This window comes from Microtus oregoni, unplaced genomic scaffold (genome assembly GCF_018167655.1).
Source record: "Microtus oregoni isolate MIOR12 unplaced genomic scaffold, Mior012 000080F_ref0000499, whole genome shotgun sequence".
NCBI lineage: Eukaryota > Metazoa > Chordata > Mammalia > Rodentia > Cricetidae > Microtus > Microtus oregoni.
In genome coordinates, this window is record NW_024544538.1 from 3,042,708 (window position 1) to 3,060,315 (window position 17,608).

Genomic DNA, 17,608 nt, shown 5'->3' on the forward strand with positions numbered 1-17,608 from the left:
ATGATTATGGGAAGAATGCCAGAAAAAGTTTGATTTTCTAATATATACAATTTGGTTGTCTTGAAACGCTATTGTGTCAAAGATAAGATTAAATTTTTTTCAGTTGATTATAGAATTAGAACACAGGCTTGACATGGGTTAAGTATTTCAGAAAAAAAACCCTATTACTTCTACTAGAAATGGAAACACATATATTAAATATAAATTTGAAATAATCCTTTAAATTATTTATTGTGTGTTGGGGTGTGCACATGACATGGTACACATATGACATGGTGTACACATGAAAGTCAGAGGGCAGTTTTTGGAGAATCAGTTCTGTCCTTCCATTAGGTCAGTTCCAAGGAACTTGGGTGATCAGGCTTAGCCCCGAGTGTTTTTATTCACAGAGTTATTTCTCGAGCCCTAAATTATTCTCTTCTAAATGTAGTCTATTTCCAGATAAGGGCTATGTATCATGGACACATAAGATGTTTTACCATTTTAACTGTGCAAAAGCATTAACGATAAGCTTATATACAGCTACCATACTTCTGTTGATATTGCCCAAGGAGGCTTACATGTTTTTAGAAGTTACATAAAATTCTTGTCACATATTAATCTTACTCTTAATCTTATATTAAGTAGAGGGGGGAAACCTATGCTAATATTATCTGCCACATTAGTAGTGCTATTCAAAATAGATAGTTTTAGGTTTCTATTGTCTATTACATTAAAAACATGCTGACTTCCAGTCATTGACGTTTTCTTTTTTAAATACTTAAGAATCAGATATGTATTTAATTGTAGAGTATTTCTGCAACCAAGGTCAAGTTGATCAGTTTCTGTCATGGAAATCTATCACGGAACTTGAAAAGTTGAAATGCAAATTTCTGATCTTTGGTTTCTTTTGCTGTGCCCAATAATTTTCCCTCAATGATTAACCACAGCAGTTTTAATTATTTTAGAGCCATGGCACTTTATTATTATAGACTTGGAGATTAAAGTTCTTTGATGTGTCCTCAGGGCACCTTAAGGCATTTCTTAATTAGTCTTAGTCCTTACTCTTTTTAACCTTGTTTACTAATCCATTCCCAACTAGGTGAAAAATTTTCATTAGGTTATTAAACATGATAAGATAAGTTAATAAACTGTGGAATTAGAAAACTCATGAAAATGTGAACTAGAGTACAATTATTTTAACTATTGATGGTGCATTATAGTTTTGTTACTTCATTTTCCCTAAGAAGTGTGCATTTTACTTAAGCTTCAAAGTTTTGGTCACAGATGAAAAGCCGCTTTGATACATTTATGTGGCTTTTTATATGTCTCAGATCCTTGAGTTTTATACTCCCTTGAAACTATCTTGTAGTTTTCATATGGATTTTGTCTCTGTTTCTGTGTCTCTATTATTAAAAAAGAATCAGACCTGCATTTAAAGTTCCTTGTGAAACATGCAATTTAGTCCTCCACTCCCCATATCAAATGACCACATTCCATGTGTTTTGGGTTTGTTAGTGATAATAGCTTCCCTCAGATTAGCATTCTCTCTCAACACTGATCTGACTCATCCACCTCAGGTCCTCTTAAATCATGTATGCATGCATAACATATCAAGTACAGAGACTCAGAGATCAACATAAGCATGAAGTTCATCTCCTAAGATGGACAGCAACCAAATAAATAAGGATATTTTATTTCCAACTTGATTTATTAATATCTAAATGAAAATATCTTGGTCTATGTGTATCTCTCTGTATGTATTTATGTATTTACCCACCTATCTATCTTTCTTCATACAGATTTTCTGTAATCTAGCATGAAAAGCATACTATATAGACCCAGTGAAATTTTATTCTCTAGGAAACTTGCTTCTATTAAATTATTTTCAAGTGAAAAAATTAATGTTTTTAAGATCGTTACAATATATTAAAATTACTTTATGGTTGTTTCTCATAATAACAATTATAATTACCATGGAGTATTTTTTAATCATCATTATTATTGCTTGTACCTACCAATGAATTAAAAAGGTTAAATTAAAGTTAGACGCATGAATGGTTTGGGTGTAAATGTATTCCTTTTAATTCTAGAACCAGAATTGTTAGTCATATATGGTCACATTATTCAGTCTACCTTCCCACTGACCTCTGTGAGGCTATGAGGAGTGAAAAGACACTTTTGGCCAAATATAAATTAGTCCTGTTGTTTAAAATCTACACAAGTCATTTTTTCCTTTTGGTTGATATTATATTCAAAGAATTCCAATTTCAAAATAAATGAACTTGAATAAATCTCTGACTTAACTGTTGGCCTTTCACAAAGAGGAAGGAGGGATAAATTCTGATGTCAGTAATGATAAAGGACTGGAATTAGACAAAGACACAGAGCCAGGTTGGGCTGTCTAGTAACATCTTTGTTAAGAATTAATGTGGTTTTAATATCACATTGACATAGAGAATTAATGAAATTCCAATCTAATTCCCAGCACAGATAAGTATAGAGAAATTCTCATGTCAGACAAAAGACAGTATTAAAAAAAACCCCACAAATCATGAGGTTTTGGCATAGGAACAGATATACAGAGAGATGGTACAGAATAGTAATCTCAAAAATGTATTTATCAAGAAACAAAGTTTGGTATTTAGCAGAGGTAATAATTCAGTTCAATCTGAAAAGGATGGATGATCCAATAGATGTCATTGATGTAATTTGTAGCATCAGTTATCCTTAAAATTTAAAAATAATGTGAAGTGGAAATATGTGTAGAATAAATTATGTGTAACAGATGTGTAATTAATATGTGTAAAATAAATTGGAGGGAATTTGAAAACAAAACTGTTTCATGTAGAGAATACAGAATAACATCCTTATAATCTTAAACTAAGCTTTGTTAGCAGACAACACAGATGAAGAAATGTACAGGTAAGCACATCTGAATAATTTCAGCTACATTAAGTAGCAATCGCAAAAATACTTTGGCTCATTGAAGGACACAAAGTAAAGAGGATAAAAAACAAGCAGCACATTGAGAGGGGAAAAGGCCCTCGAGAAATACAGCACACAAAAGACCAGAATTCAGTTTCTAGTTTGTAGTGTGGTATGTGTAACTTAAATTCCACCACATAATTTTAGAAGCAGAAGCAGACAGATCTCTGTGAGCTCTATGTATGGTGTTTCAGAACAGTGTGGTCTACACAAACACCGGGGGGGGGGGGGGGAGAGAGAGAGAGAGAGAGAGAGAGAGAGAGAGAGAGAGAGAGAGAGAAGCTGCCTCTCCAAGAGGGAGAAGGGAAAGAGAGAGAACTCAGGCTGGAAGCTGCAGATCAGCCTGTCTCAGCAGATGGGGAAGGGAGTGGGCGTGGCATGTCTCTTAAAAAGACAGAACAATCATTACACTGTGGAAAATGCTAATTTTGGTAAGTAATGAGTCTAATCAGAACTCTTGATTTAAAGCCTTTAGATTAGGTCAAACAAGAAAAAAGTTGACGAAATGTTGCCAATGCTATAGAGCAATGGTTCTCAACTTTCCTTTTAATACAGTTCCTTATGTTGTGGTGATCATAAAATTATTTTTATTGCTACTTCAGATCTGTAATTTTGCTACTGTTATGAATCATAATGTAAATATCTGATATGCAAGGGCTGCAGCCCACAGTTACTACTGAAGTATAAAAAACACAAAAAATCGTAAAAGCTCATACCATTATTTTCTTCCTCTTGATGGTTGACATTTAGGCATTCATTTCATTATTTTTTAATGTGCATTTATATTTACTTGCATACTCTTTTCTATGAGTTAAATTTAACAGTACATGTTTAAAAGTTTTTAAAATTTCTCTTACAGGTTTGGAAAGATGCTGCTACACAGATATTTTATTCCCTTTCTGTCGCTTGGGGTGGCCTAGTCGCTTTATCATCTTACAACAAGTTTAACAACAACTGTTACTCTGATGCCATTGTAGTTTGCTTGACAAACTGCCTGACTAGTGTGTTTGCTGGGTTTGCGATTTTTTCTATATTGGGACATATGGCTCATATATCTGGAAAGGAAGTCTCTCAAGTTGTAAAATCAGGTATACAATTCTGGATGCTCCTGAAATTTAACTGAATATAGCTCACTTGTGAAATTCTGGTCTAATTTACAGGCATCTATACTTATGATTAGAGTTATTTATTTACTGGTCCATCTAACACAATACATTTTAATGTAATAGTTCCTAAAAGATCTGGAAACACAAAAGCATTTTAGGGAGCAGTGATTCAAGAAGACATAATGTTGGGAACACAGTTCAATTTGGGAGAGTGCTCGTCAAGCAAGTACCATGCCCTGGTTTTTATACCTAGTACTTCAAAAACCCTGTGTTGTGTCATATGCATGTAATCACAGCACTTAGGAAGTCGAGGTAGGAGAAATAGAAGTTGAAGACTAACCTCATCTACTGAGAGAAATTGAGGCCAGCTGAGGCTGCATGAGAGTACCTAAAAAAATGAAATAAAGATATTTTTTCTTTATTTTTATTTATCCTTAAAATGAACCACTCAGCACAATTCTATGCTTCTTGAAAGAAACAATTTTCCCATGTGAAAATACAGTATTGGGTTTGAACTTTTAACCTTGTCCATGTAATAGGAATATTAAAGTGACTCAGTGCATAATTGAGTCCAGCTTTCAAGGAATCTGATTGATGAGTTTTCTAACCTTGCAGACAATAGTTAAGGGATGCTTACTATCCAGCTAAAGTCTGGTGGAAAAGGAGTCCTAGGATTCTTAAGCAGGAACCTCTTGGGAACTTTTATTATCTTTATTTGGTATGGATGATAGTAGAAGCCCTGTATTAGAAAGGATTTTGGAGATCATTTTGTGTCCCTTTCCTTATATTATAGTGGTACACACAAACACTATGTCTTGCACAAGTGCAAATATTTAGAAAGTGATAGAGCCTACTTTAAAAGCCAATGCTATGAATTCTTATTTTTTGAAAAAAATTCTGCCTCCTCCCCGCCTCCCATTCCCCCCCCCCATTCCTCTCCCTCTCCCTCTCCAGTCCAAAGAGCAGTCAGGGTTCCTGTGGGAAGTCCAAGGTCCTCCTCCCTCCATCCAGGTCTAGGAAGGTGAGAATCCAAACAGGCTAGGCTCCCACAAAGCCAGTACATGCAGTAGGATCAAAACCCAGTGCCATTGTCCCTGGCTTCTCATCAGCCCTTATTGTCTGCCACGTTCAGAGAGTCCCATGCTTTTTAAGTCCCAGTCCAGCTGGCCTTGGTGAGCTCCCATTAGATAAGCCCCACTGTCTCAGTGGGTGGGTGCACCCCCCCCCTCCTGCTCCTGACTTCCTTGCTCATGTTCTCCTTCCTTCTGCTCCTCATTTGGACCCTGGGAGCTCAGTCCGGTGCTCCAATGTGGGTCTCTGTCTCTATCTCCATCCATTGCCAGATGAAGGTTCTATGGTGATATGCAAGATATTCATCAGTATTGCTATAGGATAGGGCCATTTCAGGTTCCCTCTCCTCAGCTGCCTAAGGAACTAGCTGGGGACATCTCCCTGGACACCTTGGAACCCCTCTAGAGTCAAGTCTCTTGCCAACCCTAAAATGGCTCCCTTAATTAAGATATATACTTCCCTGCTCCCAATCCACCCTTCCTTTATCCCAAGCATCCCATTCCCCCTAGTTCTCCCCATCCTCCCCTTTTCACTTTTATCTCCCCATTTCCCCTTACCCCCATCCCACCCCACCTCCAAGTTCCCAATTTTTGTCCGGCAATCTTGTCTACTTCCAATATCCAGTAGGATAACTATATGTTCTATTTCCTTCCTTTGGGAACTCAGAGAAACTGAAAATACCTAAAACCGAGGGTCACATAGAAAAAATTGAACAAACTACAGTGTTTTTTAAAACAGTAATATCAACTTGAAAATGAGATTCCATCTAGAACTTTATTATATTCAATTTTGCATGTATGTGTAAACTGAGATGCTATTACTCATAATAATTAAACTGAAATTGTATTACTCATAATAATTCTGGATAAACATTTGATAAGATGGCAGAAGACTTAGATTCATTCCAGCTAGACATGGTGGTGCATGCCTTCAATACTAGCACCAGGAAGGTAGAGGATTGCAGATTTCTGTGAATTTAAGGCCAATCTGGTCTACATAATAAATTCCAGAACAACCAGGGCTACTTAGCCCCTGTCTCAAAAAGTAACAACAACCACAAAATTTATTCTATATATTTATTTTTCTAGATAGTTCAACTTCATTTCATTTTACTTTTTATAAATTTTAGAATAAGGTGAACTTAAGATTTTGTCATTTAAGAAATATGTTCTTCTCCTTCACTGATATTTTTGGTACTGTTTTTTGAGATATGGTCTCATGCAGCCCAGCCTGGTGTCAAACTCTGAGTGGGGTAGAGAATGACCTTGAACTCCTGATCCTCCCTTACCCCACACCCCAAGTGCTGGGATAACAGGTGTGTACCACCACACCTTCTATCAATCACTTGATTAGGGAATGGATAAAATCAGTTGCTATCTAAGAATGGGGATTTGAGTTCAAATCTCCCAAATCCATGTATGTGTAGTGTGCCTCTATATAGTGTGAAAATCTGCAATACCAGAACTCCAACGGAGAGATAAGAGGCAAAGATGAGAGAATCCTTGATCACAGGCCAGCACCTAGGAATATCTGAAATATTAAAGATTTAAAATTTTTAAATGATTTTTATTGAGCTATACATTTTCCTCTTCTTCCCTCCCTGCCTCTTCCCTCCCCTTCAACCCTCTCCCATGATCCTAATGCTCCCAATTTATTCAGGAGATCTTGTCTTTTTCTACTTTCCATGTAGATTAGATCTATGTCTGCCTCTCTTAGGGTCTTCATTGTGGCCTAGGTTCTCTGGGACTGTGATTTGTGGGCTGGTTTTCTTTGCTTTATGTTTAAAAGCCACATATGAGTGAGTACATGTGATAATATTCTAAAACAACTTTCCTGAACAAAATTGTCTTAGCTTAATTCATGTCACACATTCACATTAGCTTAACAATTCAAACATTTTGTATATTTATTATTACTGTATATTAGAGAAAGGCAGGGATGGGTGGAGGGAGGGATATTGAGGGGGGAGAAAAAGGAAGGGAGTGAGTGAAGACACGTGCAGGTCACAGTGTTTGTGTGGACAAAAGAGGACAAGTTTCAGAAATCTGCTTTCTTCTTCACTGTAGATTCTAGAGATCGATCTCAGGTCATCAAGTTTGAATGACAAGTGTTTTTACTCAATAAGCCATCTCTCTGGCCTCCAAATAAAACATTTAAAGAATTTAATTTGGTAAAGAGTGTACGTTCATGAATTGCATTGTCAAATCATGATGGGATTTTAAAAGTACATTACTTTGAAAATGTTCAAATGTGTAGAATTACTTGGCAATTAATTTAAAATATTCCACATTTATCTTAGGTTTTGATTTGGCATTCATTGCCTATCCAGAAGCTCTAGCCCAACTCCCAGCTGGTCCATTTTGGTCCATATTATTTTTTTTCATGCTTTTAACACTGGGTCTGGATTCTCAATTTGCTTCTATTGGTAAGTAATACCTTTTGTGTTAAATAACTCTGATATTTTATTCCTGATTCCTTTATTTGAAAACATCCTGTTTTTATTCTAGTATCTCTTTCAGGTGCTATTAAGAGAAGAATGTTTATGAGTTATTTCAATTTAAAAATTAAATTCACAAAAACACAATATACATACTTGACATTAAAAACCTCAAATATTAATGCTTTATTATATTTTCTCTAGATAAATATTTTACAAGGAGTCATTTTTTTGGTCCCTTTAGTCAGAATTTTGTATTTGTTTCTTAATTCAATGTATACTTTATAAAGCAATGAAAAAAATAGCTACCATTTTCTCTTTCCTGCCCTCTGTACCTGGGGACAGTTCCCGTGACAACTTTATTTCTCCCTAAAAACTTGGTTCTTGCTTGAGAGAGTTTTAACAAAACTCTCATTAACAATTTCTCAGCTTTTTGGATAGGCAATGAATTGGTTCATTTGTGTCTGCATGCACATATGTATACACATGTCTCTCTCTCTCTCTCTCTCTCTCTCTCTCTCTCTATATATATATATATATATATATATATATATATATATATATATAGCCACAAATGGGACACATACACACATGCACACACACACACACACACACACACTGATCAGATAACACTTCATACATATGATTCTATATACACAGAAGTAATTTCTCTAAGGCATACAACTAAATATTTTGAAACAATTTTATAACATTGTCTTACATAACACATTTTCTTCGTTTATTATAGGAAAAACTCAAGTTGGTCGGGTTGATTTCCAAAGCCTTCAAAAATGTTAAATATATCTCTTGTGATCTTTTGGCTTATATATTTTTCTACTTTTAGAGAAGTTTCTGTTTAGAAGACACTATTCCTCCCTTCCTTCCTCCTTCTCCCACATCTTTTTCTTCCATCTCTTCATCTCTGCCCTTCTAACTCCCTGGCCTGCCTTCCTAACTGCCATAGTCCACTTCCACCTCCTCTCTCCCCTGCCTCCCCCTCCTCTTCCTTGTGCTGCACTCACTTATCTCTCTTCCTTCCTTCTTCTGTCTGCTGGGAGCTAAATCCAGGGACTAAGAGAAAAGATCTTGCCTGGAAGTGGTGGCACAGGACTTTTAAATCCTAGCACTCAGGAAGCAGAGGTAGGTAAATCTCTGAGTTTGAGGTCAGCTGGTCTTCGAAGTTATAGGACAGTCTGTCTTGAAAAACAAACTACAAAACAATGTGAAAGAGAACCTTCTTGACTTAGAAAAGAGCAATGTCCAGAGAATACTCCCAGTTTATATGTATGAATTTGATTAATAGATATTGAATTCTGTATTAGTCTTACTCAGTTGAAATGTAATAACCCATTTTCCCTTCTCTAGAAACAATTACAACAACAATTCAAGATTTGTTTCCCAAAGCAATGAAACGCATGAGAGTTCCTATAACATTGGGTTGCTGCTTGGTTCTGTTTCTCCTTGGTCTCGTCTGTGTGACTCAGGTACAGTTTAGCCTTTAACTTCTGTAGACAAGTATTAGTTGGACTATACTTTTAAATCTAAACAAATATGCTAAGACTCAAGGGGGTGTTTCACGCCAGGTCCAATTTCTATTTATGATGCCTTCCGCATTTCAACAATTTCTTCTTTGTAACTTCGCTAGTATATATTTTTTTTCAGAGGAGGAAGCCCAATAATAACAATTTTCTAAGTAACAAGATTTTATTTTTCTTGGCTATTACAGAGCTCATAGATACTATATTCCATGTATATAATCATGTGTTTTAAATGCTTGCATTTTGTCAGTGTCATAGTATATTATAAGAAAATACCTGTTTGGAATTTTAAGCAATTAAACACATATTTGAGTTTATACAGGAAACATACTTTAATATATTGTTTGAAAATGTATTCTATTTGGATACTTTACAAAAAGTAGTGAAAATATTGTGGTAAATAACTGGTGTGAGCTTGTTTTTCTGTTTTTGTTTTGTTTTCTGTAGGCTGGAATTTACTGGGTTCATTTGATTGATCACTTCTGTGCTGGATGGGGCATTTTGATTGCAGCTATCTTGGAAATTTTAGGAATCATTTGGATTTATGGTAAATGGTGATCGCCGATTTGTTTATAAGTCTTATACAACATCATTTGATTCCTTTTCATTAGGGACCATGGGGAGGGTAAAAGGGTATGGGAGAGGCAGGGAGGGGACCAGAGAAAAATGTAGAGCTCAATAAAATCAATAAAATAAAAATAAAACAACATTAAAATACAAAAAAGAATATGTAATCATCCAATTTTAATAGCACATATAATAGTAAAATGTGATCTGTTGAGCAAAATACGTTATGAATGATATGGAATTCCAGGTGTGTGCTTCACTGATGACTTTTAGGAACATGCTTAAATGAAAAAGGATATGTATGTCAATCTCCAAGGAACCGTGTAAGAAAGGGCTCATCGTGTGTAATTGTTATCTCTAGGAGGGAATAGATTCATTGAAGACATAGAAATGATGATTGGAGCAAAGAGATGGATATTTTGGCTCTGGTGGAGAGCTTGCTGGTTTGTCATCACGCCTATCCTATTGTCTGTAAGTAACAATATACAATGAATTTGGTGTCAATAAAATAACTCATACCTTTGAAGTTAGTAAGGAACTTGATGAACGATTTCCATTAGGGAAAATAAGTAAAGAATATGGGGGGGGGGTGAAAGTAGTAAGAGCTGTGGGACTCTTCCCACAGCCTGGCTCCTGGCCGCCTGGCTAGCTTATACCCTGAAATAACAACACACAAACTGTATTCATTTAAACACTGCCTGGCCCATTTCTATTAATGTGTATAGCACTGAGGTACAATTACAGGGAAGATTCTAGCCTACGTCCATCCTGGGTCGGAGCTTTATCAAGTCTGCCCCAGAGAGCAGAGCTAAGGCATATGAGCTCACTTCCTCTTCCGCCCAGCATTCTGTTCTGTTTACTCCACCCACCTAAAGGCTGGCCTATCAAATGGGCCAAGGCAGATTATTTATTAGCCTATGACCTTCCTCCATCATTTCCCCTTTTTCTCTTTAAAGAAAAAGGAAAGGCTTTAACTTTAACATAGTAAAATTACATATAACAAAACAGTTATCAAGTAAAAATTACAATATTTACATCTATTTTATCTTTATCATAACTAAGGAAAACTATAACTATAACTAACTATTCTTGAACTCCATCAAAGACTCCAGAAGGACACAGTATTACCTAAGCAAACAAGAAATAATAAAACTCTAGAAATGACAGAGACATCTCACTGCCTGGATAGTCACCCATAGTTCCTCTGTACCATTGGGGCATTCATCTTCAGCCTACAGGCCCATAGTTTCCAGCAGACATTTCTGTAAAGCAGGAAATTTCAAAGACAGTCAGTCACTATCTGCTGTGTCCTGTAAAATGTCTTGCAGACTCTTTCATGAGTCAGGAACCCCGAAAGACCGTCTCACGTTTAGGCAAGTTCAGCAGTCCTCTCTCTGCAGGTTCTTTGTGTCCAGTTTATGCATCAGTCCAGGCAAGAGCAGTTTCTTGCCCAAATGGCTAACCAACTCCATAAGAAACCTCTTTGATGCCCATCTTCCTCTTGAAGTAGATTGGTTCTGCCAGGAGCAGATGTGTCTCATTGTCACGAAAAGCCCTAAGTTATTAAAACATTAAATGCCATATTCTGCAGTCTTTGAAAGATATAAAGAATGCCTATCTAACTTAAATATATCGCTATACATCTAGAAAAATCTAACTAACATGACTACAAGCTTGACTATTATAGATGATTATCCATTAACAATATATACATTACATTTTTAAATGAACTACACAATCAAAATACCTTAATCAAGAGCAGAAATACATATACATATAACAAAATTGACCTTAAAATCCATACCAATACAAATGATTCATATCTATATCATATCCCCTTTAAATGTAAAAGAACATTTATAAACAGTATTTGGGAATATGGGTGTAGTTATTTCTCTCCAAACTGCTTCGTGCTGAATGGGGACGCTGTTATTTAGGTCTTTCATGGTATAACCTGTGTGCTAGATTCATCTCAGTCAGCAGTTGAGTGTAGTAATTTTTTGAAGGTGTTCACAGCAACCTTTCAGGAGGGCGTGGTCTATCACACCATATTGGGATAGACGCAATCCACAGAGTTTCATCCTCTGTGAAAACAAAAGAAGAAACTCCTTTCCAAAGCATCATGTCCTTAGATCCAAATTTTAAAGTCAAGGTATTTTCAAAATATCTATCTCGGATTAGTTCAGCAGCATTTATAAACAAATATCTTTTAGCAGCTGGTGCTCTTTCCTCAGCATTCAAACAATCAAAGAGAGCATAATAGCTTACAGTATCAAGATTATCTGTGAATTTTCCATCTTTTTGCAGCTTTATTTTAACCTCTATTTTGTTTATTTTTACTTTTATTTTTTGAGACGCCTTCTATGTATATCTTTGCCCTAGAATAACTCTGTAGACCAGGATGTCCTTGAACTCTCAGAGATCTGCCTGTCTCTGCCTCCCAGGCATTGGGATTAAAGGTGTACCTACTACACCTTGAACTCACAGAGATCTGTTTGTCTCTGCCTTATAGGCACTTGGAGTAAAGGTGTGTGCTACCACACCTTGAAGTCACAGAGGTCAATCTCCCTCTGCCTCCCAAGTGTTGGGATTAAAGGTGTGTACTACCACACCCAACTACTCCCCTTCTTCCTTTTTTTTTTACTTTAAGAACTTTAACTTTTAGTCTGCATATATTTTCATCATACTGTAAATCATTTAGAAGTTTTCTTTTCTTTTGACACTCTCTTTACTGTATTTTTATCTGTTTTTTGACCACATGAGTCTTTAATTTACCAAGCAATCTCAGTAGGACTAAAGCAGTGGCTTTGCCGGCTGGATCCAGCCCATTCTTTAGATTTCCAGCCTCATGGCTGAGGTACGGGCGGCTGTAGCCATGTTTATCGCCACAACTCTATGGCATTTTACGGTCCCTGCCAGCAAGCAAACTGCAGCATTCTGCTCACAGACCACATTCAGTCAGACTACCTGCTTGAGTCTGAGTTAGAGTTTGCCCTGGCAGGACGACCCAGAAAACCGGCCTTTTAAAACAGCACAACTTTTTTTTCCTGCTACAGCTGAAAACAAATAAGCATTCAGTTGGCTTTTATCAACACCATTTAAGTGTTTTGTGGCAGGACCTCTTAAGAGCTACAGGGTTTTGCAGCAAAAGCTGAGTCAGGAAGCCTCTCTTAGATGAGAGCACTTGCTTGCCTCTAGCAAGCAGAGCAGACATGAGAAATTGCTGCTACCACGTCGGGCGCCATTCTGTAGTAAGAGCTGCGGGCCTCTTCCCACAGCCTGGCTCCTGGCTGGCTGGCTAGCTTATACCCCGAAATAACAACACACAAACTGTGTTCATTTAAACACTGCCTGGCCCATTTCTATTAACGTGTGTAGCACCGAGGTGCGCTTACTGGGAAGATTCTAGCCTACGTCCATCCTGGTTCGGAGCTTCATCGCATCTGCCCCGGAGAGCAGAGCTAAAGCATATGAGCTCACTTCCTCTTCCCCCCAGCATTCTGTTCTGTTTACTCCACCCACCTAAAGGCTGGCCTGTCAAATGGGCCAAGGCAGTTTCTTTATTAGCCAATGACCTTCCTCCATCAGGTGAATATTTTTCAGGTTTGTAGTTTTTACTACCGGTGCCTTCACATTGTCTGAACTAAAATGTCCTTTGCAATATTATTTTTGATGCCATGGGTTTGAACATTGCACATTTGAGACAAAAATAGCTCTCTATAGAATTAAAGGTATCAACAACTTAAAATGACCAATAGGATGCAATCATCAGTAGGATAAACAAAAGTAAATCATAAATTTACTCATTCTCTGAAAGATATGGTGAGCCATTTCTTAACTTCTCTTCCAGAAAACTCAAAGCCTTATGAGAACCAGATGCTATCTTCATTTTTTTTAATTTTTTTATTGTTTTGGTCTTTTGAGACATGTCTTTTTAGTCCTAACTGTCCTGAAACTTACTCTGCAGACAAGACTGGCCTCAAACCCATACATATCTGCCTGCCTCTGCCTCCCGAGTACTGAAATTAAAGGCATAGTCCACCACTGCACAGCTAGATGATGTCTTTAAATAATTTTTTAAAAAATAAAATTAAGATATTAATAACATTCAGTATACATTTTTAGTTGATGGATGAGGTATTTATTATCTTAAATTGCTAAAAATAAACTCACTTGTGTCAATACATACAATGGTTTATATGATAAATTTAATGATAGACACTACTTAGGAGCTGAGGAAAAGTAAATGATAGTTTCTTGATTATTTTTCAGCTATAGATACAAGATCATCAAAGAATGGTGCAGTAGATTAGGTTCCTGAGTGCTAAAATTGAACAGTTCTCAAGAGGATTTTTGCTGCTCAGAGTTAATCACACAAGTGGAGAGTAGCATAGTTTTAAAGATGTGTTGTTGCTCTCACGACTTTCAAAGAATTTCCTAGAGAATGTCATGGAATAGTTACATTTGAATCACTTCCATGGCATAATATTTCATTGTTGATGGATGTATCAGATTTTGTGTTTTAATATTTGATATCACTTTTAAATAGTGAGTAGGACTATATTAAAAAAATCTAAACATTTATATGTATCTAGCCTCACTAAATGTCTTTAAAGCTCTTGCTAAATATCATTACCCTTATTTGAAAAAGTCTTTTCAATAAAATAAGACTTCTTAACCCTTTCTTTTCTAGTCCTACTGGTGATTGCATCTAGACCATTTGTTATCTCAGGAAGCAGTCTATCACTGAGTGGTATCCCATTCTGCATAATGAAAAATATATGATGATTTTTACCTGAGTCCAACTTATTTTGCTTAGCATAATGATCTTCAATTCTACTTACTTTCTGCAAATATTGTATTTTCATTCTTCATTATGACAATAAATTTCCATTATTTATATTTTCAAAAAAACATTACAATGTATTAGAACACCATTTCTTTCTGGTTTTCTTTCATCTATAGTCTGCTATCTAGAGGTGTGGATTCAATGGAGTCTCCTCTCTTTCTTACCTTGTAGACTTATCCTGAGCCAGTTCAGCATCAAACATCCAGTAATACTTATTTCTTTTCAGGAGTTTCCTTTTTGTGTATACCAGGAATGTCTTTTACCTACACTTAGCTTTGAAACCCATGGGCAGATTCATCCATGGATCAAAATCTTTAGTTTTTATATGCAAGGTGGCTAATGTCACTTGTAAGCTTGTCACTGAGATATGTACTGAAGACTAACCTCAGTGTTTTGAAATCCTGCTAAATCTCAAACACCTTAGGGGATTATCAGAAAGGGGTGGAAGATGAAAATTCAGCTTGGACAGAGTTTCAGGAAGCTTTCAGCCTTGCCTGCAGTGACACATGAGACCTACAGACATTAGGTTGTCCACTGAACTTGGCTTGGGGCTGCAAGTGTCAGCAATTATTAAGTGGATGGGGTCTATTGCATGACATTGGAGAGGGCTATTGAGTCTAGTTGGGCCCCAGTCATACTCACTATAAGACTTGAGGAATAGCAAAATAGATTTCCTCTCCAGTGGTGTGACACAGAATGAGTCACTGTTTCACCAAATGCTATAAACACATTCAAGATTTGTGATAACTATTGGCTTGTGATATGATTAGGATTGTCAGGCTCTTTTATCAGAGGTTTGTGGTTTGTCACTTAGACTTTCTCTTCCCCACACTGGGTAGCTATGCATGGGCCATTCCATTTCACCATGTCATCCTCTGCTTTTCTATATTTTCAGCTGTTCTTTCATTTATTTTTCAACCTACAAAGAGAGGATAGAGGGAAGGAGTGCTCTTTGTCAGAGGACAACCTGTGGGAGTCAAGTCTCTTTTTTCACCATGTAGTTTCCAGGGATTGAACTCCAGTCCTCCATCTTGATTGCAGTCTGATTTGCATACTAAGACACCTTGGTTGGAGTCATTTCTTTCTTTTTAAATTTTCTGATAACACTCCAATATCCCTTGGAGCAGAGTACACTCATTTCTAATCTACTCTTTAATTACTATTCTAATCCACCACCTTATAGGATACTGAAAAATCTTGCAATAGAGATTTTGCTTAACTTCCCAAGTGATCTCCAAAAGCTGCACATGTACTTCAAACTCATAAAAGTTAGACTTCAATCTCTTGGGGAGTATTCACAATGGAGGTGTCTCTGAAAGTTCAAGAACTCAGTATTTACAGCATTGAGCACTTTTGGCAGACTGTATCTCCTTGGATGAGACTTGAAATAGATTAAAGCAAAGAAAGAAAATAAATTCCTAGTATTCCTTGAGTACTGATTGGTAACAGGCTTTATTTTTTTGAGACAGAGTGTTATTATGTAGCCCTAACTAGTCTGTCATTACTTATGTAGACAGGCTGACCTTGAACTCCCAAGGATCTGCCTGTGATTACCTCCTAAAGACATGGATTAAAGACTTTTTCCCATATAAGGACTGATTGGTAGCTTTTGAAAACTTAAGTTTAAGTTAGTAAATACATGAACCTTCATATGTATGTATACAGGTATGCTTTAACTTTGTTCTCAATAATTCCCTCACTGGCCCATCTGGTTCTCTTCACATATGTAAATATGTGTTACATATGCATGTGTAAGTATGTGTATCAGTTAAACAATAATATATACCTTTATTTTTGCAAAAGAATAATTTAAGTCAGAGAATAGCTTCCAGAACTTCCCCAAAATGTGTTACTTATTTCTATTAAATTTTGAGAAATATCTAAAAGTCATTTTAAAAAGTGGCTTTCAACCTTCCAAATGCTTTGCTTATTTAATAATGTTCCTCATGTTGTGGTGACCAGCCAACTATAAAATTATTTTTATTATTACTTCATAACTGTAATTTTGCTACTGTTAAAATTGTGATAAAAATAATTGTGTTTTCCAATGGTCCTAGGTAACCCCTCTGAAAAGGTTCATGGACTCCTAAGGGTCGAGACCCACAGGTTGAGAAGTGTTTATTGAATTTTATCCCCTTTTTATGAGGGAGGGTCTTCTGTATTTCAGGGTGGCCTTGAAATTAGTATGTAGCTGAGCATTACCTTGAACTCCTAATCCTTTGAATGTTGAGAATTCAGATGAGTCTTACATTTGTTTGCCACACTACTTGAACTTACATCAAACTTCTGTGGTCAAGAGCCTAGGCGGGAATTGTGTTTTGCTAAACATGTGCCAGTACCATGTTTTTAAATGTGAGTTATGGAGTGGGGGGTAGAGAACTCTATTAAGCCAGATAATAAACAAATCTTTACAATTTTGGCATGAATGGAAACAAACAATGTTAAGTAGAATAAGCCAGTGAAAGTAACAGAAGTGCAGTAGAAACTCACACAGATGAGCAACTTAAATAAATATATAGCTGAGGTGAGACTAAAATGGCAATAGTCAGAGGTCAAGGACAGTAGAGGTGGGGCTGATGCGTAGACACTAAGTTGGAGTTTAGTTGGAGCAAGAAATTCTGCTATATAATTGCATAGGAGGAAAACAATGGATGATAGTATTCTATGTAATTATAAAATTTATAATAGGAGAAAGAATTATGTAAACAATTGCCATAAAGGGTAACATTTTAAGCGGTATGTATTTAGCCTGATATACACATTACACAGTGTACTCATATATGAAAACATAATATGGCACTCAAGTTATGTCAATTTTTATACTTTTACCTCTTAAAAAGGAAATGATTTGGCACAGAGATAGACGTGCTTAATCCCAGTACTCAAGTGCCAGAAAGCAGGAATATGATTCTGAGTTCAAGGCCAACCTATTCTACACCCAGGCCATCCAGGAATAAATAGGGGGAACCTATTTCCAAAAATAAAAAAAAATTAAGCTAGAGAGACGACTCACTGGGTAAGAGCACTAGTTGCTCTTCCAAAAGAACTAGGTTTCATTCCCAGCATCTGCATA

The 17,608-nt window shown here is 36.4% G+C and overlaps 1 protein-coding gene across 2 annotated transcripts in view; it reads left to right on the plus strand.

Moving 5' to 3' along the window:
• The window catches only part of Slc6a14 (solute carrier family 6 member 14), a 33,148-nt gene that overhangs the window by 12,259 nt on the left and 3,281 nt on the right, over positions 1 to 17,608 (plus strand). For both annotated transcript variants that reach the window (XM_041642887.1, XM_041642888.1), the window contains exons 8-12: positions 3,827 to 4,055; positions 7,444 to 7,569; positions 8,947 to 9,065; positions 9,567 to 9,666; positions 10,048 to 10,157. In XM_041642887.1, coding sequence (XP_041498821.1) covers positions 3,827 to 4,055; positions 7,444 to 7,569; positions 8,947 to 9,065; positions 9,567 to 9,666; positions 10,048 to 10,157 — 684 coding nt within the window. The remainder of the gene's footprint in view (positions 1 to 3,826; positions 4,056 to 7,443; positions 7,570 to 8,946; positions 9,066 to 9,566; positions 9,667 to 10,047; positions 10,158 to 17,608) is intronic.